General features: G+C 44.8%; 1 protein-coding gene across 1 annotated transcript; it reads right to left on the reverse strand.

Moving 5' to 3' along the window:
* Positions 1–969: 969 nt before the first annotated feature.
* On the reverse strand, positions 970–23,986 carry KLF16 (KLF transcription factor 16). Its single transcript, XM_070747018.1, has 2 exons — positions 23,538–23,986; positions 970–2,841 (listed from the first exon to the last, which is right to left on the reverse strand). Exons 1-2 carry the CDS (start codon positions 23,869–23,871, stop codon positions 2,543–2,545), a joined length of 633 nt encoding a protein of 210 aa, XP_070603119.1. The 5' UTR covers positions 23,872–23,986; the 3' UTR covers positions 970–2,542.
* Positions 23,987–24,403: the final 417 nt, after the last annotated feature.

Below are 24,403 nucleotides of genomic sequence, written 5' to 3' on the forward strand. Positions count from 1 at the left end.
GTGTCTTATTTTCGGGAAAACAGGGTACAAAAAACGGTCACTGCTGTATTTCAGGGTCGTTTTTTAATTTTGTACAGTCGCTAAACAAACTATTGTAAATAAGTCAAGGACTACCTGTTTTGCCAAGAGTAAGACTTTTTTTAATATGGCAACATCTGTTCCCTGTTCCTTCTATTGCTACCTTTGGAAACATCTAAATGGCACCTCTCCCCAGATCGCGTTATTCTACTCCAGTGTTTCCCAACCTTGGCAAGTTGAAGATATTTGGACTTCAACTCCCAGAGTTGAAGGCTGGGGAATGCTGGCTGGGGAATTCTGGGAGTTGAAGTCCAAATATCTTCAACTTGCCAAGGTTGGGAAACACTGTTCTACTCCACGTTATTTGCAAAGCTTGGCTTGTACTCAACATGCAAGTGTGAAGGCAGCCGTTGTCTGCACAAATGGATTTACATTTTTAGAAGCAGAGAAGCACCGAAGGAAATCAAAGATATTTTTTTTTAAATAGAAGAGCAATGGTGGGCTATTAGCCAGAACGCTAAATTGCGCTCGCGGCAGCGGCTAATAAGTGCTTACGGGGCCAGCACGATTTTGCTTCTGCACCGGTGGAGGTAGCACAATAGCGCACGGAGCCACAGGTGTGCCCGTGTTTCGGCAGGCACGGAAGCAAAAAACCCTTGCCGAAACACGGGCGCACCTCCAGCTCTGTGGGCTATTTTGCTACCTCCACAGGTGCAGAAGTAAAATCGCGCTGGCCCCACAAGCACTTGCGAGCGCAATTTAGCGTTCCGGCTCGTAGCCCACTGCTGTATAAGAGCCAATTCTCACCAAGTCAAAAGCAAAGAGCCTGGTACTAGAACAGCTGCTTCACACCAGCCTTATGGGCACCAGAAAATAAACCCTGATTTCACAATGCCTGTAACTTTGGATTGAATGCAGAGCAATCTCTGAAATTCTTTCATAATGGCTGCATTTCTTTTTTCTTTTCCACCATAAATCTAGAGCTTTTGTGTCCTCAAATGCCTGCTTGGGGCTGCTTTCCGTCTAGCATTCTTGAGAGACACCTGACAGCTTGCAAGGAACCATCATCACCAAAAGCATCCAAGCATCCGTTTTCAAACGAAGAACACACACTCACACACTCGCGCAAATGCTTGCCTGGTGTACAGCTGTGCAGAGCAGTTGCCACAGCCCCATGAAAGTGAGAAAAAGTGCTTTTTTAGGTGTCCTGAGTCGTACTTAAAAAAAAAATCCCATTCCTTTTCAGCTTCAGTTCATCCATGTGCCAACCAGTCAGACAATAAAACTTTACCACTGGTCTTCTACATTCTATCTTAAAAAGGAATAAATACGCATTTTATAAAAACCATAAACACAAACACACCCAGGCAAACACACCCTGAAACAAATTACACCCGTAGAAACAGGTCCTCATCATATATTTTTGTTTACCTTAAGTAAAGGTGACCTGGGAAAAAAAATATATATTTACATACAGTATCAGGTCAAAAAGGTAAGTTACTAACACCCAATTTCCCTGTTGGGTGGGGGGGGCGAATCATCTCCCACTGTTGCTGCAGTTCTACTGTCAACGGGCCTACGTCAATTTGAACATTCCCCCAAAAGATAAGTTTACAAACAATCAATTTGGGATGGGGAGGCAAGATGGAAAGCCATGATTTGGTATGTTTTGTTCATAAGCCTCGATAGCTAAGGACGATCCCTCCTGATACAGAGGCAACGTTTAATTCTGATTATTCAATGCAAGGCGGGCAAATGCATATTGAGCCGTTTCCACCCTGTTCTCTTTCTAAACAAGAAGAGTCCTTTATCGATAGGTTGGCCAGGAAGAGAGCCTTAAAGCCAAGTAAAACTTCCTTTTCCTGAGGGCTACAATGAACGTGACGATCGGCCGCGATAGGGAAGAGTTGGGCTGCTGAACAGGTTCCAACCATATCAAACGCAGACCTTGGAATAAAGCAGAGGTGTCCAATCTGGGCAAGTTTTAAGACCTGTGGACTTCAACTCCCAGAATTCCCCCAGGCTGGGGAAACTGAATCGTGGGCTTTTAAAAGGTGCCGAGGTTGCACACCCCTGGAATAAAGTCTCTTTGCAGCTGGGAAAGAGAGGCAAAATGATCGTTGGACTACCTCTTTGACAAGAGGGCTAGGGAATCATCTCTTAGCCCCCTGACCAGGAGCTACAAGGGAGGGCTTTTTTTTTCCAAAGGAACATCAACCAAAGTTTAATCAAGTTCTGCCGGACTGTTTTCCACAAATCCTGACACCCTCAGCCTGGGTGGGATGGGAATGTGCATAGAGGCTACAGCTTGGAAGCAAGCAGGGAGAGGGGTTGGTACAGTAATCAAAATGCCCACCAAGCACAAGAAGGAGCTGTCTTTTTTTTTTTCTGAAATAAGGCATATTAAATCATAATTGGATCTTTCTGAATCAAAAAAAAAATGCCTCTGAAATAGTACCTGGTCTCCCCCTAGAGGCCAGTTCTGGGAAGGACAAAAAAACAACAACAAAGTGGTGTGTCCCCTTTAAGGGACGGGGCTATCAGAGGCGGGGCTTCCTGGGGCGGGGCTTCCGGCCAAGCTGCTGCCAGCTGAGTCAGTAGGGGAGGCTCTGTAGCAGTCAGATCGTCGGACCATGCCAGGCTGGAAAGTCGGATGGCGGCGGGCATGCTTGGTCAGGTGGTCGCTCCGCATAAACCGCTTCTCGCAGAGTGGGCAGGCAAAGCGCTTCTCGCCGGTGTGGGTGCGGAAGTGGCGGGCCAGCTCATCGGAGCGTGCAAACCTCTTCTGGCAGCCGACCCAATTGCACGGGAACGGACGCTCGCCTGCAAGGAGAGAGAGAGAGAGGGAGAGAGAGATGGTTATTTAAATAATAATAATAATAATAATAATAATAATAATAATAATAATTTGTTAGATTTGTATGCCGCCTCGCTCCGTAGACTCGGAGCGGCTCACAACAAAATAATAACAGTGTAACAAATCTAATATTAAAAACATCTAAAACCCAACATTAAAACCATACAGTACAATCATACCATGCGTAAACTATATAAGCCTGGGGATCTCTCAATTACCCCATGCCTGGCGACATAGGTGGGTCTTTAGCAACTTATGAAAGGCAAGGAGGGTGGGGGTGGTTCTAATCTCTGGGGGGAATTAATTCCAGAGGGCCGGGGCCGCCACAGAAAAGGCTCTTCCCCTGGGGCCCGCCAGACAACATTGTTTAGTCAACGGGACCTGGAGAAGACCAACTCTGTGGGACCATATCGGTCGCTGGGATTCATGCGGCAGAAGACAGTTTTGAAGAAATGGTTATTTTGGTCACTATTAAGAGCTGGTGTTAATTAGAGCCTCCCTATGCAGGAGCACTCTCTCTCCAAAGACCAGATTTTAAATAGGCAACAGTCCCCAATGCCTCTGGCTAGCTGCAGCTGGACACTAGAAGAAATCCCCTAAGGCCGCGATGGCGAATCTATGGCACATGGAGCCATATCAGAAGGTATTATTATTATTATTATTATTATTATTATTATTATTATTATTATTATTATTATTTAGATTTGTATGCCACCCCTCTCCGAAGACTTGGGGCAGCTCACAACATTCACGGCAATACAATGCACTACAAATCTAATATTAAAAAATTATATGATGAAAATAAATTGGAGAAGCTGATGGCACGATGGAATAAGGTGAAAAATTATATCTTAAGTAGGATTTATGATGACAATGTGAAAAATAAATTCCAATCACTTTTTGTATGTAAAGAAATGTAAACCAGAGCTAAGGAAGAAATTGAAATTTATTGTAAATAATTTAACCCCCTAAATGGTGGTGGGGTTTATTGGTGTTGGGCACTTTTTCTTTAAGATTTTTTTGTTTGTTTGTTTGTTGTAATAAAAATTAATAAAAATATTTATTTAAAAAAAAATTAAAAAACTAATTTAAAATACATTATCATAAAAAACATCTACTACACAGTCATGCACACTCAATCCAACTAGTCATAATACAGAAGTCAGAAAAGGGGGGGCATTAATCCCCCCACGCCTGGCGACAGCGAGACATTGCCCTATGACAGGTCCAGACAGATTATTTCCGGCCTTGGGTGGGTCATTTCGCCCTCCGTATGCTTCAGGGAAGCTGCCCTGAAACCCTGGAGCACAAAAAAAAACACCTGACACACAATAGGCAAACCGGAAGTTTGGAAAAATGGACTTCCCTGAACCCTCCGGAGTGCAAAAAACCACACAATGGGCAACCCGGAAGTCCATTTTTCCAAACGTCCGGTTTGCCCGTTCGGCCATTTTTTTCACTGTCCCAGGCTTCAGTGAGGCCTGTGTGCATGCGCGGGGACGGAGGGGGATTGTGTGCATGCGCAGGAGCAGCGCAGGGGGGCATATGGGGGGGAGGGAAGGGGTGTGGGCATGTACAAAAACACACACACACACACATTTGCCACTCGAACCTAAGGTAAGGTAACGCTTAACAGTTAAATATGAAAGCAACTCCCGAAGGCAAATAAGTGTCATACAATCCAAAGAGGAACCGTAAAAGACCATGAAAAGTTTCAGTGAGTTAACAAGTTATTTGCCACATAAGCTCTTAATTATTTATTTCCCCTTCATCCTAGTCGAATCCAGAGGAATTTACAGGGAGGGAAGCAAATTAAGCCATCCCAAGCAGAAATTACAAAAACCACTTTAAAAAAAATCAGTATAGAGTCCTCGCCTTACAATTGGTCACTTAGTGACTGCTTGAACTTCCAATGGACCTACCTGAGTGGTATTTACAACCCAGATTCAAAATCCCAAGGAATGCGCCTCCATTCCCCTGGCAGTCATGTGACCACACTTTGGGGGCTTGGCAAAAGAGCCCCTGTGTTTATTTGTTTATTCATTTGTATTCTGCCTTTATTGCTTTTACAAATAATTTAAAGCAGTGAATACATTCAATGGACAATCCTCCTTCCCCCCCCCCAACAGCAACCCTGCGAGGTGGGTTGGGCTGAGGGAAGTGTGACTGGCCTCTAGTGGCATGATTGTGTTTTATAATGGTACAGTAATACCTCTACCTAAGAATGCCTTTACTTACGAACTTTTCTAGATAAGAACCGGGTGTTCAAGATTTTTTTGCCTCTTCTCAAGAACCATTTTCCACTTACAAAGCCAAGCCTCCGAAACTGTAACCGGAAAAGGCAGAGAGAAGCCTCCGTGGTGCCTCTCTAGGAATCTCCTGGGAGGAAACAGGGCCTCCACCCTCCCTGTGGTTTCTCCAATCACACTCATTATTTGCTTGTACATTGATTCCTATGGGGAAAATTGCATCTTCTTACAAACTTTTCTACTTAAGAACCTGGTCACGGAATGAATTTTTCCAGTGCTGTTGTAACTTTGAATGGTCACTAAATGAACAATTGTAACTTGAGAATTCGCTGTAATGGGGAGAAACAGAGATCCCTTTCTAGCATGCTTGTGGGTGATTGTTCATTACTATCACTAGCACATCACTATCTAAGTCTCTGTTTGCCCTCCTTCGGATGTCTGGAGGATCCAGGATAAAAACGAAGAGTCCAATTATCCAAGGCACAAACAGCTTTATTACGGTTCCTGTTACAGTATTAAATATGATTAAAAGGGATGCTGGCAGTAATTCTGCACAACCTTCCATTGGTCCTCCTAATCTTAGCCCATTAAAAGAAAAGGTTCCTTGAGCCCTGAAGCATTTCAGTGGAGGTTATTCCTATATATTATAAGCTCTGTATCACACTTTTGTTTGTACAATTCAAGGCGGTGTAGCTAATGATTTCATTTTCTGTTCTGTCCCAGCACCGATCCCCCTGCCAAGAATCAGACGCACACCACCGGATTAACTAATAAAGGTTTTACTACGTACAAAAGTCTTGTGAAGAAGGCACAAAAGAGGCTGTACTTCCTGAGAATGCTCAGGAAGATAAATTTATCTCAGCATCTACTGTTGTCCTACTATCACAGCACCATTGAGTGTCTTGACATACGGCATTGTAGCTTGGTATGGGAGCAGCTCTGTAGCGAACAAAAAAGCTCTACAGAGAATTATTAAAACTGCCCAGAACATCACTGGGCTCCAGCTACCCGCCCGGGATGACATCTTCACATCTCGCTGTTCTAGGAAGGTGCATACCATTCTCAAAGACTCTTCTCATCCTGCTTACAATCTTTTTGAACTGTTGCCTTCTGGCAGAAGATACAGAACAATTAGAACTCGGACCACACGTTTCCTGAATAGTTTTTATCCCAGAGCTATACTCGCACTTAACAACGAACTAAAGGGTCACCATCGGTGAACTGTTGGACAATATTATTTGGTTTGTCATGTAGATGGTTGAGTGGTTTAGGGTGGGAAATTTGTAGTGGGTGGGACATTTTATTCTATTTTTTATCCTATTTTTTATTCTATTTTTAAATTTACCTATTCTGATTTTATGTATGGTGGGACTGGTCTCTGGGTGTCACACGACTTTCGTTGCCAATGACAATTCATTGCTTGACAATGACAATAAAATTATTATTATTATTATTATTATTATTATTATTATTATTATTATTATTATTATTATGCAGTTTGAGTCTTTTTGCAAAAAACTTGAATGCTACCAAAGATTTCATCATACTGATTATAAAGTCTTAGCAGCTGGAATAGATAAACACAGCAAATAATTACTGGATTGTACTAGGTTTCTTATTGTCAACTTACAGAATTTGGATGGAAGCCCGGAGCTCATCAAGACAGCCAAGAATGACATCTTTTTAAATGCAAGCCGAAATACAGGAGCGGAAACTAGATTTCTAGGATGGGCTATGTTGTTCTCTGCGCCAAAGTGACGCACGACTCTGTCTTAAATAGCCTGAGGACTTGGCCCAATAGTCAGCAGTGCTAGTCATGAGTAAACCTCCTCCTCAATAACCACTCATGCCTCCTAGAGGCCCTGTGAATCCTAGCATCAGGAAGGAGCTCCTCTTCTTCTCCTGAATCAGGAGAAGCAAAAGGCCCTGGTTGCTCTTCAGCCTCTGACACCACGTCCTCTTCGCTGTCAATCTCGGGTGCCAGGAACGCAGGATGCCTGTACCGTGCCTACACTGTTTCTGAGTCCTCCGGGTCCTTTACTAATTGTACAGGAGGTGAGAGGGTGGTAACATTTTCTATTTCTCTAAACAGTATTTTTCAACTTTGGCAATTTAAGGTGTATGGACTGCAATTCCCCCTTTTTAAAAAAAAAACATTACAGTGGTACCTCAACATACGAGTTTAATTCGTTCCAGACCTGAGCTCGTAAATTCATCAACTCGCATCTCGAATGAATGCCTTTAGACTTTGTTTTTCGTGGCGAGATAACTGGAAGCAAGGAGATTCTTGCGCCACCTAGTGGAAGCTCGGCTCGTATCCCGAATTTGAGCTCGGGTGTCGAACAGAAATTTCGCTCGCGTCGCAGCTCGTAACTTGGAATACTCGCATGTGGAGCAGCTCGTATCTAGAGGTACTACTGTATTAAATATATACAGTGGTACCTCTGGAATTAAATCCCCTTGGAGATCAGAACCGCCCCCACCCTCCTTGCCTTTCACAAACTCCTAAAAACCCACCTTTGCCGCCAGGCATGGGGAAATTGATTGATTGATTTATTTTATTTATTCGATTTTTATGCTGCCCTTCTCCTCAGACTCAGGGCAGCTCACAATATGTTAGCAATAGCACTGTTTAACAGAGCCAGCCTATTGCCCCCACAATCTGGGTCCTCATTTTACCCACCTCGTAAGGATGGATGGCTGAGTCAACCTTGAGCCGGTGGTGAGATTTGAACCGCTGACCTACAGATCTACAGTCAGCTTCAGTGGCCTGCAGTACAGCTGCGCCACCTCTTGGCCGTTCCGTTTTATGTATGGTTTGTTTGAGTCGCATGAATGTTTTTAATCAAGGGCTTTTTTAACTGTTCTGCTTTTTTAAATCATTGGATTTGTATTTATTTATTTATTTATTTATTTATTTATTTAATTTGTATGCCGCCCCTCTCCGTAGACTCGGGGCAGCTCACAGCAATAACAAAGAACAATGTAAAATACAAATCTAATATTTCAAAGAGCTAAAAACCCATAATTTTAAAAACATACACACAACATACCATACATAAATTATATAGACCTGGGGAAGATGTCTCAATTCCCCCATGCCTGACGGCAGAGGTGGGTCTTAAGGAGCTTACAAAAGGCAAGGAGGGTGGGGGCAATCCTGATCTCAGGGGGCAGCTGGTTCCAGAGGGTCAGGGCCGCCACAGAGAAGGCTCTTCCCCTGGGTCCCGCCAGACGACATTGTTTAGTCGACGGGACCCGGAGAAGGCCAACTCTGTGGGACCTAATTGGTTGCTGGGATTCGTGTGGCAGAATTTTCTTCCTGTTGTGAGCCGCTCCGAGTCTTTGGAGAGGGGCGGCATACAAATCTAATAAATAAATAAAATAAATAAATAAATGTTTTTTCCATGGACCAGGAGGGACATGGTTTTGGGTAGATTCCTGCATCCCATGGATGGGACTTTGCTTGTTTTCATGGACCGATTTTTGAAATGCCATGGACTGGTGATAGTCCACAGACTGGGCATTGGGGACCCCTGATGTAACACCTGGGGATTTGGGGAGTGGAAGTCCATCCATCTTAAAGTCACCGAGGTTGAGACTGTGTAAACCACTGAAAAATGGAGATTCCTGACTTCAAGATCTCCCAAGGAGAAGCCCTACCTACCTAGAAGATTTAGCAGATTGTGGAACTGCTTATTATTCCTTTCAGAATCGTTAAGTAGTGGTAGTCAATAATCAAACCTAAGTAAAATAGAGGGTAGCTTGAGACACTGTGCTTGTTAAAGGTTTAATGTTAGCTTTTAATGAAAGATTTGATGGGCACCAAAAAGCAGTGACATAAAGAGAACATAAAGAGACACAATTCCCTTTAATTATGCTTGTGGGAGGTTTTGGGGGAGGGGGGGGTCGTCCCTATGGGAGAAGGTTGGCCCCAGGCAGCAGATGGTGGATCTTATGTGACTAGACAGGACTTTTTATTTATTTATTTATTTGAGCACCAGAAATAAAAAATAAAAGAATAACAGAGCAACGAAGGAGGATGACCAGGATAAGAGGAAAAACAGAAGCGTCTGCATAAAACGAAGTCGGCTAATATGCGATTTCAATGCTAGCAGTAAAATTTTCTGAGGGGAAAAAGACGGGTTCATAAAACTAGGAGATCTCTGCATAGTTAGAGATCTACATGCCTTAGTTTCATTTTTCAGAAAGCAGTTTCTGGCTTCCGTTTGCATATATTTATATTATTTATATTTATATTATTTATATTCATTTAATAAACTGATATGCCACCCACTATACTGTCAGAGCTGGAGAAGCTTCTTGGATGAGAAGTGAAATATCTTCAAAAAAAAAAAGAAGAAGAAGAAGAAAGTCCAGTTGTCTCCTGAAAAAAAGGTGCCTTTGGAATTGCTATTTTCCAGTTTCCATCTTGGTGCCTTAGCCCTTACACGAAACTGGCTTTATACCAATATTGTCTCCTGGCTTATTGTACTTCCTGATTGGGATTTAAAAATTTTCAGCAAGGGGTTCTCTGCCTGGTTGTCGAGTGGGCGTGGCCATAGTGGGCGTGGCCTAGTCAGCCTTCTGCCTCACGGCGGGGGGAGGGAGTGTTTTCACCTTCCTCAGGTTCCGAAGGCTTTCCTTCAGCCTCTGGAAGGGCGAAAACCGCCTCCCCCAGGCTCTGGAGGCCCCCCAGAGGTTGGAAAAAGGCCTGTTTTCGGACTTCCAGAATCCCGGAAGTCCCATCTTCCCCGAGCCTCTGCAGGGGCCCTGTATTTACACCTCCCATCCAAAATGGGGTGCATGGCGACTCCTGGGAGGGGAGGGGTGGGTGGGGCCAGCCAGGGATAGGATTTGGCGGTTCACCAAACTGGCCATAATGTTACCTATGGATCAGCGAAGGACTGCCGTCTTCGGCGTAACCGGTGCACCCCCCCAAGGCTGTCGCAGGTGCGCATGCACCAGTCAGTGCAAGATTTGGCACCTGTGCATGCGCAGAAAGCAAAATCTCGCGTGAGGACGGACGAGAGAGGGAGATTTTGGTGATTTTCGCTGATGTTTTTGCTTCCACACATGCGCAGAAGCAAACAATCGGCAAAAACCACTGAAATCTCGCTGGTGCGAGTGTCTTCACATGAGATTTCTGCATGTGCAGAAGCCAAATTTCATGTCGGCATGCGAGGACGCGCATCAGGGATGTGCAGCTGTGTGCGCATCCTGAAAATCGCTACCGGAACATAGCACCTTACCGCTCCAGTATCACTACTATGGATCCGCCTGAATCCCTAGCAGCCCATCCCTGCTCCTGAAAATTGCTGCAACTTCAGCCTGTCTGTTTCCCCGAAAATAAGACAGCATCTTATATTAATTTTTGCTCCCAAAGATGTGCTACGTCTTATATTCAGGGGATGTCTTTTTTTTTTCAATGAAGTAGAATTCACATTTATTGCTGAACAAAAAAAATGAACGTTTATATTATTATTATTATTATTATTATTATTATTATTATTATTATTATTATTATTATTATTATTATTATTTAGATTTGTATGCCGCAAACCAGCATAACCAGACAAACTGTGAATCCTATCAAGAATTTCTTACTACTAGCGTACCATTATTTCCATGTACAACAATTATACTTTCTTCAAATATATGTTATGTATGTTCTGTTCGGGAATGCTGCAAAATTAAACTGTCTCCTACATCTTATTTTCAGGGGATGCCTTATATTGGGCAATTCTACGAAACCTCTCCTATGTCTTATTTTCAGGGGCGACTTATTTTCAGGGAAACGGGGTACAATACAATCCTAGTTGAGTTTGACTTGCCAAATGTCAAGGTTCCAGGTAGCATCCAAACTAAATCAGAGCCCAAGTTAAAGTGTTCCTCAAAGTTCCAATTTATAGCTGGAGCCATCCTGCACCAACACTGGGAAACCCAAATCTGAGTTTCCCACCCAGTTGAAAGTTCACATTCTTTGTTCCCCCACCCACAAACTTGTCACGTCGCCCACTCAGATTGTGCCAGCGTGGCAAGTCCTCCTTCCGCTTCCGCCCAGGTGGGTGGGCATAGGATGGCCTTGAACCCCTCGAAAGAACGCTTTGTGGCTGCATCTGTTCCCTCATGAAAATTACCCCTCCCAAGTTCTCAAAAACACCTTCTATAGATAGTGTGGCAAGCTGTTGGTTTATCACCAACTTCTGCATCAGCTTGATACCAAAGCATATAGATATTCAACACCACCATTAGGGGTAGTGATTTCTGACAGCCTCAAAATGGGTGAACAGTGCAGTCAGGCGGTAGGGAAAGCAAGTAGGATGCTTGGCTGCATAGCTAGAGGTATAACAAGCAGGAAGAGGGAGATTGTGATCCCGCTGTATAGAGCGCTGGTGAGACCACATTTGGAATACTGTGTTCAATTCTGGAGACCTCACCTACAAAAAGATATCAACAAAATTGAACGGGTCCAAAGACGGGCTACAAGAATGGTGGAAGGTCTTAAGCATAAAACGTATCAGGAAAGACTTAATGACCTCAATCTGTATAGTCTGGAGGACAGAAGGAAAAGGGGGGACATGATCAAAACATTTAAATATGTTAAAGGGTTAAATAAGGTCCAGGAGGGAAGTGTTTTTAATAGGAAAGTGAACACAAGAACAAGGGGACACAATCTGAAGTTAGTTGGGGGAAAGATCAAAAGCAACATGAGAAAATATTATTTTACTGAAAGAGTAGTAGATCCTTGGAACAAACTTCCAGCAGATGTGGTTGGTAAATCCACAGTAACTGAATTTAAACATGCCTGGGATAAACATATATCCATCCTAAGATAAAATACAGAAAATAGTATAAGGGCAGACTAGATGGATGATGAGGTCTTTTTCTGCCGTCAGTCTTCTATGTTTCTATGTTTCTATCTAGTCAGCCAGTTTGCCTTGCCTTGATATTAATAAGTGGCCATTGGAGAAAGTGTTCATTGTACAAGCTCTCAGATACTGAGCAGGTTTAATGACCTATCCAGTAAACACCTGACACTTTTTAGGCATAGCAGATAGCAGGTAAACCCTCAACTTACAACCATTCGAAATTACAATGGCACTGAAAAAGTGACCTGTCCTCACATTTACAACCGTTGCAACATTCCCACGATCATTTGACCAAAATTCAGGTGCTTGGTAACCAGCACGTATTCACTATGGTTGCAGATTCCCAGTGTCAAGTTATCATGATTTGCAAGCATCTACAGCCGGCTTCTGACAAAGTCAATGACTGAAACTGTATTTGCTTAACAACGTGACTCACTTAAAAATGGAAGTGATTCACTTAACAACTGTGGCAAATAAGATCATAAAATAGGGGTTACTGTTTTTTTCTGAGTCTAAGATGCACCTTTTTCTCCCCTAAAAGAGGGTGGAAAGGTCGGTGCCCCTTATTCAGCGAATACAGCCATTTTTTTCTGTCCTGAAGCCCCGCCCCTGCCCCGCCCATTTTGGGACAGAGGGTCTGGGAGGCTCAGGGTCTGGGTGCTAGGGGATAGCAAAAAATGCCCCAGTTTTTGCAAAAATTGGGGTGTGTTTTTGCCCATTTTTTCACAAAAATGGGGTGGGCAAAGGGTCTAGGGCAGAAGTTCTTGGGGACCGGGGAAGATAAACGTGCCTCCGTTTTTGTGAGAAAAACGAGTGGAAAAACGGCCCATTTTTCACAAAAATGGGGCTATTTTTGCCTTCTAATTACTCCATCCAGCACTGGAGGAGGAATTCTGAGAGTTGAAGTCCATTGTCTTAAAACTGTCAAGTTTGAAGTTTGTAAAAAGTGTAAAAACTATTCTGCTACACTGGTATTTTATTAAATAATATATTACTACATCATTTGGTTCAGAATACTTTTTTCCTTGTTTTCCACCTCTAAAATCTAGGTGCATCTTATACTCTGAAAAATACAGTATTTATTTAACAACTGCCTTCCTTAGCAATGGAAATTCTGCTCCCAAATATAGTCATAAGTTAAGGACTGCCCATATCTAAATAGATTTATGGAGAATTCTTTAAAAACTGAAGATCTTAGTGTGATGTTGAAGGGTATAACAACACTCTGGAATTCAACTGTGAGGGTTTACCACACATGGGTGGAGGCTAAAATAATAATACAGTGGTACCTCGAGATACGAGTTTAATTCGTTCCGGACCTGGGCTCTTAAGTCGAGCAGCTCTTATCTCGAACGACTTTTCCCCATAGGAATTAATGTAAATAATTTTAATTGGTTCCAGCCCTCAAAAAACTCACAAAGTTAGTCTAAATTATGCAGAAAGACATGTTTTTAATGAAGAAATGTACATGTACATATAAATGAATAATGAAGTTTCTTTCACTTAACTTGTAAACTTTCTTAAACTTTTAAATTTACATATGTTCAACTTCTCTGCCACCCAATCCTGTAGGACAGAGGTCCCCAACCCTTTTTGCACCAGGGACCGGCTTTAAGCGATCAAGAGAGGAATGGGTGAATGAATGGACGGAGGGTGGGAAGGAAGGAAGGAAAGAGGGAAGGGACAGGAACAGAGGAAGGAAGCAAGGAAACTTATGAAAGGGGAGAGTAAGAGAGGAATGAGTGAAGGGAGGGAGGGAGGGAAGAAGGTGGGAAGGAGAAAGAAAAGAAGAAATAGAGGAAGGGAAGGTAAAAGAGAGAAAGAAAAAGAGCAAGAAAGAAAGCAAGAAAGAAAGAAAGAAAGAAAGGGGGAAGGGACAGGAACAGAGGAAGGAAGCAAGGAAACTTATGAAAGGGGAGAGTAAGAGAGGAATGAGTGAAAGGAGGGAGGGAGGGAAGAAGGTGGGAAGGAGAAAGAAAAGAAGAAATAGAGGAAGGGAAGGTAAAAGAGAGAAAGAAAAAGAGCAAGAAAGAAAGCTGCAAGCACCCCCCGAGCCCCCCAGGCCGGCTGCAACCTTTTAAAACACACGCGCCGCTTCGCAGCTGTCTCCTGAAGCCGAACGCGGAAGTTAGCGTTTGGCTTCAGGAGACAGCTCCTTGGCGCTTGTATCTCGAATTTGGGCTTGTAAGTAGAACAAAAATATCTCTCCCCTCCCAGCTCTTATCTCGAGTTGCTCTTAAGTAGAGCAGCTCTTATGTCGGGGTTCCACTGTATTGAGAAGTTGGGGAATTTCCAGTATTATTTCAGATGTTAAAAGATTGGCATTTGGAAATATGTAATTTATCCATTCTGGAAAAGGCAGCATTTTCCGCTAATCAAAATGTGAAGCAAATTCTTCTGTGGTATAGATTTTGGGATAATTTTAAAGTAACATTTTGTATCTGATTACTATAATATTACTTTAGTAAACCAGAAACTATAAGCTTAATATATAAGACACACCTTTTTTTTTCCTTTTTCGATTTTCTTTTTTTCTGTTTTTTTTATTTGTAAAGGATTGCTTAACTAAGCTTTGTTATTCTGGTGTATCTTGCTATTTTGCCCATATTTTGTCCTCTTATAAAATAATGGATGAAAAAAGGGGAGAACCTCCCAGATTATCATCAATCAGATAGAGATTTCCTGAAACAAAGAAGTAAGTTGGGGGGAAAAAAACATGTTTTATAATGTAACACAATATGTGGAAAAAGATGAAAAGTAGGATTGCAAGTTTTTAGGACGATTAAGAAAAGACCAGCACCATGAAGAAAGTTAACCTTCATTTATTGTACCACCCACTGAAAGAAAATTCCCTTTTGAAGTTTTCTTTTGAAGGAAAAGAAAAAAGATTTTGGTGGATAGAGGAGCATGAAAATTCTGCTTTTTAACTTTACAAATGTAAACACTGTGGAAATCAGTAGCAGAAGATAGAAACATAGAAACATAGAAGACTGACGGCAGAAAAAGACCTCATGATCCATCTAGTCTGCCCTTATACTATTTCCTGTATTTTTATCTTAGGGTGGATCTATGTTTATCCCAGGCATGTTTAAATTCAGTTACTATGGATTTACCAACCACGTCTGCTGGAAGTTTGTTCCAAGGATCTACTACTCTTTCAGTAAAATAATATGTTCTCATGTTGCTTTTGATCTTTCCCCCAACTAAGATGAAGAAGAAACAAAGCAAAGCCCACATTTGGCCCTAATCTTTTTTTTTTAACTTGTTTATTTGTTTCTATTCCACCAAAGCACCAAATGACTTCGTAGCCTTTCAATAAGGTCACATGAGAACCAGCTTGATGTAAGCATTGTGAGTTCTAGTCCTGTTTTAGGCATGAAAGCCAGCTGGGTGACTTTAAGCCCAGGACACTGTGGTTTGATTAGATTCTTTTAAATTGGCATCCTTTGTTGTTGTGGTTAGTTGTGAAGTCATGTCCGACCCATTGCAACCCCATGGACAACGTTCCTCCAAGCCTTCCTGTTCTCTACCATCCTCTGGAGTCCATTTAAGCTCACGTTGACTGCTTCAGTGACTCCATCCAGCCACCTCGTTCTCTGTCGTCCCCTTCTATTATTATTATTATTATTATTATTATTATTATTATTATTATTATTATTATTATTATTATTATTATTATTATGTCATTACAACACAGCAAACGAGATCACTATGCTGGATTTCGTATTTCATCACCGGTCGGGCGCTTCCTAAGCATCTAGGACTGTGTGATGTAGCGGCGAATTATGTTTGCAGATCCTAGTAAAGCGGCCTTTTGCAATTGACAGATGGAGATTTTGTCAATTCCGATGGTTTTCAAATGTCCGCTGAGATCCTTTGGCACTGCGCCCAGCGTGCCAAGTACCACTGAGATCATTTTCACTGGCTTATGCCAAAGTCGTTGCAGCTCGATTTTCAGATCTTCGTATTTCACTAATTTCTCTAGCTGCTTCTCCTCAATTCTGTTGTCCCCTGGGATTGCAATGTCGATGATCCATACTTTCTTTTTCTCCACAATCAGGATGTCTGGTGTGTTATGCTTCAGAATTCGGTCAGTCTGAAGTCGGAAGTCCCATAGTAGTTTTGCTTGCTCATTTTCGACCACTTTTTCGGGCTTATGATCCCACCAGTTCTTTGCCACTGGTAAATGGTAGTTCCGGCACAAGTTCCAGTGGATCATCTGTGCCACAGCATCATGTCTATGCTTGTAGTCAGTGCGATCTTTTTGCAGCAGCTGAGTATGTGATCGATTGTTTCATCTGTTTCTTTATTATTATTATTATTATTATTATTATTATTATTATTATTTATTAGATTTGTATGCCGCCCCTCTCCGGAGACTCGGAGCGGCTTACAACAACAATACATAGTACAAATCTAATGGCTAAAAAGGACAGTTTAAAACCCTTATTATAAAAACAGTCATGCATCCCAGACAAATCATACATAAAATGAAACGGCCCGGGGGAATCAATTCCCCCATGCCTGACTGCAAAGGTGGGGTTTTAGGAGTTTGCGAAAGGCAAGGAGGGTAGGGGCAATTCTCATCTCTGGAAGGAGTTGATTCCAGAGGGTCGGGGCTGCCACAGAGAAGGCTCTTCCCCTGGGCCCCGCCAGATGACATTGTTTCGTCGACGGGACCTGGAGAAGGCCAACTCTGTGGGACCTAATTGGTCGCTGGGATTCGTGCGGCAGATGGCGGTCCCGGAGATCTTCTTCTGCCCTCAATCGTTCCCAGCATTAGGCTCTTCTCCAGTGAGTCCTTCCTTCTCATTAGGTGACCAAAGTATTTGAGTTTCATTTATTTATTTATTTATTTATTTATTATTTGGATTTGTATGCCGCCCCTCTCCGAAGACTCGGGGCGGCTCACAACAAGTGAAAAACAATCCAATACAATCTAATTAATTAAAATATTATAAATTTAAGAAAATCCCCAATACTAACATACACACATACAGGCATACCATATATAACTTCAACGTGCCCAGGGGGAGATGTTAGTTTCCCCATGCCCGACGGCAAAGGTGGGTTTTAAGGAGTTTACGGAAGGCAGGAAGAGTAGGGGCAGTTCTGATCTCCGGGGGGAGTTGGTTCCAGAGGGCCGGTGCCGCCACAGAGAAGGCTCTCCCCCTGGGGCCCGCCAACCGGCATTGTTTAGTTGACGGGACCCGGAGGAGGCCCACTCTGTGGGACCTAATCGGTCGCTGGGATTCGTGCGGCAGAAGGCGGTCTCGGAGATATTCTGGTCCAGTGCCATGAAGGGCTTTAAAGGTCATAACCAACACTTTGAATTGTGACCGGAAACTGATCGGCAACCAATGCAGACTGCGGAGTGATGGTGAAACATGGGCATACCTGGGTAAGCCCATGACTGCTCTCGCAGCTGCATTCTGCACGATCTGAAGTTTCCGAACACTTTTCAAAGGTAGCCCCATGTAGAGAGCATTACAGTAGTCGAATCTCGAGGTGATGAGGGCATGAGTGACTGTGAGCAATGAGTCCCGGTCCAAATAGGGCCGCAACTGGTGCACCAGGCGAACCTGGGCAAACGCCCCCCTCGCCACAGCCGAAAGATGGTTCTCTAATGTCAGCTGTGGATCGAGGAGGACGCCCAAGTTGCGGACCCTCTCTGAGGGGGTCAGTGATTCCCCCCCCAGGGTAATGGACGGACAGATGGGATTGTCCTTGGGAGGCAAAACCCACAGCCACTCCGTCTTATCCGGGTTCATCTTCAGGATCTGGCCTTCTAAAGAGCACTCAGGGTTGAACTTTTCTAGGACTGACCGATTTGATCACCTTGCAGTCCAAGGGACTCACAGGAGTCTTTTCCAGTACAATCCTTTCAAAGGCCTCAATTCTGTGGTGATCAGTCTTTCTTATAGTCCAGTGGTTCTCAATTTGGGGGGGTCGAACAATCGTTTCACAGGGGTCGCCTAAGACCATGAGAAAAGACAAATTTCCCATGGTGTCAGGAAGTAAAACTTCTATTCTGGCGCCTTGGAACATATTTTTACAATCCGACCAATCAGGCATTTACAGTGGGCGTGTCCCTCTGACCTTCCTGTCAATCAGCTTAAAGCTCTGTTGGGAGAATTGGCGCTAGACTTATGATTGGGAGTCACCACAACATGAGGAACTGTATTAATGGTGTCACAGCATTAGAAAGGTTGAGAACCACTGTAATATAGTCCAACTTTCACAGCCATACATTGCAACTGGGAAAACCATAGCCTAGACCAGTGTTTCCCAACCGTGGCAACTTGAAGATATTTGGACTTCAACTCCCAGAATTCCCAAGCCAGCGAATGCTGGCTGGGGGATTCTGGGAGTTGAAGTCCAGATATCTCCAAGTTGCCAAGGTTGGGAAACACTGGCCTAGACTATATACACTTTTGTTGGCTGGGTGACGTCTTGTGCTTTTTTGTATAGCTTTCCACTCAGAAGCAAGCATCTTTTAATTTCTGGGCTGCAGTCCTCATCTGCGATGATCTTGGAGCCCAGGAAAATAAAATCTGTCAGTACCTCCATTTCTTCCCTATCTATTTGCCAGGAATTGAGAAGGCAGGATGCCATGGTTTATATCCTAGCTGTATTATTTTTACAAGTAAGTGAAGGCAGCAAGCATATGCAACACACCTTCCTCCTCCTATTTTCCCCACAATAACAACCGTGTGAGGAGGGTTGGGCTGAGAGAGAATGACAGGCCGAAAGTCACCCAGCTGGATTTTGAGCCTAAGATGACTCCTGATGTCTCACTTTCTAGCCTGGTACCTTAAACATTATATACTGCTCAAAAAAATAAAGGGAACACTCAAATAACACACCCTAGATCTGAATGAATGAAATATTCTCATTGAATACTTTGTTCTGTACAAAGTTGAATGTGCACAACAGCATGTGAAATTGACTGTTAATCAGTGTTGCTTCCTAAGTGGACAATTTGATTTCACAGAAGTTTGATTTACTTGGAGTTATATTGTGTTGTTTAAGTGTTCCCTTTATTTTTTTGAGCAGTGTACTAAACTGGCTCTCTAGGTCCTTTTTTCCCTCAAGTGCCGAAAGTGTATGCACACATACTATCACGCCTGTGCGAGTGCCCATACCTATAATTCAATGCCTGGGGAGGGTGAAAACAGCTTCCCCCACTCTCTGAAGGCCCCATGGAGTCTACGGAGAGGGGCGGCATACAAATTTAATTAATAATAATAATAATAATAATAATAATAATAATAATGTACTTGGCACACTGGGCGCAGTGCCAAAGGATCTCAGCGGACATTTGAAAACCATCGGAATTGACAAAATCTCCATCTGTCAATTGCAAAAGGCCGCTTTACTGGGATCAGCAAACAATTCACCGCTACATCACGCAGTCCTAGGTGCTTGGGAAGCGCCCAACTGGTGATGAAATACGAAATCCAGCATAGTGATCTCGTTTGCTGAGTTGTATTGACATAATAATAATAATAATAATAATAATAATAATAATAATAATAATAATAATTATTATTATTATTATTATTATTATTATTATTATTATTATTATTATTATTCAGTGCCTGGGGGGGCAAAAACAGCCTCTTTCCCAATTTTTGATGGGCCTAGTAGGCCCATTTTTCACCCTCCCCAGGTTCCAGAGGCTTCCGTGGAGCCTAGGAAGGGCAAAAATGGCCTCCCCCATTCCCCCTGGAGGCCCTCCGGAAGCAGAAACTGCCCTCCTAGAGCCTCAGTGTAAGGTGAAAATCAGCTTGCCGGTCCGCACATATATGCTGGGGCTGAGCTTGGGCAACAGCTCGTGTGCCGGCAGATATGGCTCCGCGTGACACCTGTGGCACCCGTGCCATAGGTTCGCCATCATTGCTCTAGTGGTGTTTCCCAAACTTGGCAGCTTGAAGACATTTGGACTTCAACTCCCAGAATTCCCCAGCCAGCAAATGCTGGCTGGGGAATTCTGGGAGTTGAAGTCCAGATATCTCCTAGTTGCCAAGGTTGGGAAACACTGCTCTAGTGCATGCCTGCAACCCTGAAACAACTGGAATAATAATTTTTTTTTTTCTGGATTTACTGCCCACTGCAAGACTCAGAGCATTTGACTTTGCCCATCCAGTACACCATTGCCCAGGGTCTTCATGTCCTTGAAATACTGTCCTTTGGCTTTCTTCTAAAAGGTTTTTTTTTTAAATTCATGTCCAAATCTTCGCATGAGGAACAGGCCTACACAAGCGTCAGGCCGCTGCAAGACCATGTGTGTACTTAACCGCTTGTGAACGCATTCGTGTGCCAGCTTCAGCAAGTTCGCAGAAACCACCGACTTTTAAACACGATAGCATCTGGGCAAAGAAAGCCTCTCCCACACTGGTTTCAAACACACACACACACACCAAGCTTTTATGCCTATGCCTACACAATCCTGCCAGCTGCTTAACCCAGCTACACGCCCACCAGAGGATTAAGGGCACCGAACATAGCTGACACAAAACAAGCAGCCGAGGTTTCGCCTGGCACGTTGAAAGGATCCCAGCTATCAAAATTCATCTTACACACACACACACACACACAAACCCCAGCCCCAGCCGTCTCCTTTTACATGCACAGATGGATAAACGCTGCCCACATTACAATTATAGGGAGATTGCAGCAAGGCATCCTGGGAGTTGTAGTTGCAAGAGTGGCAAACAGGGCCATGTTGGGAGGAACATCCCCAGAGAGAAGGCCTCCTTTCAACCCATCATCCCATTGGTGAAGGGTCTCAGCAGCCAGCTTGCTTTCTGCACAAACCCAGGGAGAAGGTTTGACTCAGCCTAGGTGGGTAAAATGAGGACCCAGATTGTTGGGGGCGATATATGCTGACTCTGTAAACTGCTTAGAGAGGGCTGTAAAGCACTGTGAAGCGGTATATAAGTCTAAGTGCTATTTATTTATTTATTTATTTATTTATTTATTTATTTAATGATAATAATAAAAATATAATAATAATAATAATAATAATAATAATAATAATAATAATAATAATAATACATTTATTTATAGTGCCCTTTTAACAAAGGGCAGAACAGCATGTTAGCAATAGCACTTTTTAACAGAGCCAGCTTATTGCCCCCAAAATCCGGGTCCTCATTTTATCCACCTCGGAAGGATGGAAGGCTGAGTCAACCGGTGATGAGATTTGAACCGCTGTCAGTCAGCTTTAGTGGCCTGCAGTACTGCACTCTACCCATTGCGCCACCTCGACTCTTTGTTTGTTTGTTTGTTTGTTATTAGTTAGTTAGTTAGTTAATTAATTAATTAATTCATTCATTTATTAATTAGGTTTGTATGCCACCCTTATCCTAGGACTCAGGCCGGCTCACAGCATATAATATAACAATACAGTACAACGACAAATCTAATTAGATTTAAAATTACAATCTAAAAATCCCAATATTTAAAAACAATCATACCAGTTCAATCATACAACATATATCTCATTTTGTTGGCCAGTGGGCTGAGACCTAATTGCCCCAAGCCTGGCAACATAGGTGAGTCTTAACGGAAGGCAAGGAGGGTGGGGGCAGTGCGAATCTCTTTGGGGAGCTGATTCCAGAGGGCCGGGCCCCCCACAGAGAAGGCTCTTCCCCTAGGACCCTGCCAACTGACACTGTCTGTCTGACTGGACCTGGAGAAGGCCAACTCTGTGAGATTTAACTATTGCTAAAACCAAAGCAGTAAATAGCCTCACCCAACCCACACTGCACTTTAATACTTCTGTACCCGGGTTTTCGAAGGCGTGGTCCCCGCCGAGTTAGCATCCTCCACAAGATGGCATCCTTCATTCCACAGCCCTCCCCCCGCCCCCCCTGCAAAAGGAGGGCAACTTTTGAGCAAAGGACTTCTGAAGGTCATTGGTGGATTTCCACCTGGCAGGGGTAGTTTGAACCCACGCCTCCTCTTCCCGGCCCCAAATCCACACTTCAATTGCTTACGACAGTCCTTTTCCAAGGGATCGCATTCAGAGCCCGGGCTAGCCAAGATTAATATTTTTCTGAGTCAAGTTGCCAAGAATACAAGCCAAGAGGTGGCTCCAAATAATGATCTAACGGACAGACCCTTGGCTCTTTCTTGGCACAATTCAACTCCTCTTTCTTTTTTTTTGGTGGTATCTTTTACTATCTGCTTTCCGCTGGCAGCAGACACACCCACGCGGCTTCAATGCTCGCAGGTTGCTCCACCCACCCTGGGTGCAAGCGACAGTTGTTACCACCCTTGGTGCCCCTCTTAAATTGGGAGGCGGTGGTGATGGGGAGCCGCGCCTCTGGATGAATCCACGGGGGAACCATCCAGGGCTGGGTCTCCCTCCCCGCCCTGGGATTAAGTTCCAACGAGGGGGGAGGCCCCCATCCCATCAGGCCACCCCGGATGGCCACACCTCTCTCTCGTAGGCAGCAAGAGCCCAGGCTGTGCCAACGGAGAGTGGGCGAGCTTCGAAGCGCGCAGCCATCTCCAAGGGAACCTTGCTGGGAAGGGGCGAGGGGGGGGGCTTTAAAGAGAGCCAGAAAGACACCACCCCTCCCTTTTCCTTGAGGAAGGGAGGGGAGAACCCTGCAAGACTCCAGAAAGGCAGAACGCCTGCAATCAGGGGGTGTGGGGGTGGATAACAACACCCTATCAGGGGGTGTGGGGGTGGATAACAACACCCTGTAGTAGTTCCTTCTCCGGTAGCCTGCTTTGGAACCCAGAGGCTCTACTGCGCCATCACAGTCCCCTAAAACAGTGTTTCCCAACCTTGGCCACTTGAAGATATTCTGGGGAATTCTGGGAGTTGAAGTCCAAATATCTTCAAGTGGCCAAGCTTGGGAAACACTGCCCTAAAAGGCTTTATAAGAAGACCCACACCGGTCAGGAGGGGTCGCCAAAGTCTCCCCCCTCCTCCTCCACTCTCTCCCTCCCTCCAATCCACTTTCGCTTTCGAGCTGCTGCACGTGGGGCCACGGGGCGGGGAGCGGCATCTTTCTTTCATTTGGAGGGGGCGTCTGGGGGGGTGGTCAAGAGAGGGTGGGAGGAGAAAGCCTGCAAGGTCAATCATGCCTGGGATCAACATATATATATATCCATCCTAATACAGGAAAACAATCTAAGGGCAGACTAGATGGACCAGGAGGTCTTTTTTTTTCTGCCATCCATCTTCTATGTTTCTATGTTGGGCAATTCTTAACACACACACACACAAAACACACACACACAAACACACCATGGTTAGGCAAAGAGATCTGCCCTCCGAAACGCCCTCCCACCCTCCCGGATCGAGAGGAAATCCGTGCGCCAAAGCCGAGAGAGAGGCGCGGTCTCCACGTGGGTGGAGATCGAGGGGTGGAGAGGGGGGAGGAAGCGGGAACGAGGGAGGGGGGGGCAAGAGTGCGCACACCGAGAGGCGTGGAGGGGGGCGGAGGCGGTGTGGGGGGGTCTCAACCGGGAGCAACGGGGCGGGGGGGAGGCACGCGGAAGGGGGGTCTCCAACCTTACCGGTGTGCGTCCTGAGATGCGCCTTCAGATGCGAGGATTTGCCATAGACCTTTACGCAGCCTTGGAAAGGGCACTGGTGCCTTTTAGCCGGGGACACGGCGGCGGCCAGGCTGGCGGGGCTGTCAGAGCTGGCTCTCCGCGGAAGGAGCTGCCCGGGCTGAGGCGGCACCGGCCCGTCGCTCCCGCCGGGCGAGGAAGAGGAGCCGCTCTCGCTGCAATCCGAAAGCGCCGAGCCGGGGCGTCCGCCTCGCTCCTCTTTGGAGGCCGGGTGGATCAAGGCCCCGCTGGAGATGGACACCAGGCACTCGGCGGCCAGATAATCCAAGCCTGACATGACGCCTCGCCTCCTCCTCCCGGCCGTCGTCGCAGGAAAACGCCGGACCCGGCCTCCCGAGAGAGAGACAGAGAGATCCCGCGGCTGGCTTAACGCGGACGCGACTGCCTCGCCCTGGCGCAACGTGGAGACGGAAGGAAGGGTTTGGGGAGGGGGGAGAGAGAGAGAAACGCCCGCCTGGTCTCCGCCCAGCCGGGGAAGCGTCAGGTTGGAGGGCAGCCGAGGCTGTGACCCTCCTCCTCCCCGCCGAGTCTCCACCTTCCCAGGCGGTGGAGGGGAGAGAGAGAGAGTGAGTGGAGAGGAAGGGCAACGGCGCTTTGGAGGTGCCCAACTCCAAAATTATATACTGTACTGTATACCCAAATTGGCCACTGGCTGGAGAATTCTGGGAGCTGAAGTCCACAAGTCTTCAAGTTTATTTTATTATTTTTTATTTATTTTGTCCAATACAAAATGCATACATGTGGTAATATAAATCAAGGAAAGGATAGAAGAGAAGATATGACCTGGAGTTACTGCTCACAGTCGCTCA

This window comes from Erythrolamprus reginae, chromosome 1, assembly GCF_031021105.1.
Source record: "Erythrolamprus reginae isolate rEryReg1 chromosome 1, rEryReg1.hap1, whole genome shotgun sequence".
Taxonomy (NCBI): domain Eukaryota; kingdom Metazoa; phylum Chordata; class Lepidosauria; order Squamata; family Dipsadidae; genus Erythrolamprus; species Erythrolamprus reginae.

Bases quoted from the DNA above. Each gene is read 5' to 3' on its own strand.
- KLF16 (XM_070747018.1), bottom strand. From the start codon at position 23,871: ATGTCAGGCTTGGATTATCTGGCCGCCGAGTGCCTGGTGTCCATCTCC. The intron at 2,842-23,537 runs GTAAGGTTGGAG...CTCTCCTTGCAG, and splicing joins GCATCTCAGGACGCACACCG to GCGAGCGTCCGTTCCCGTGC.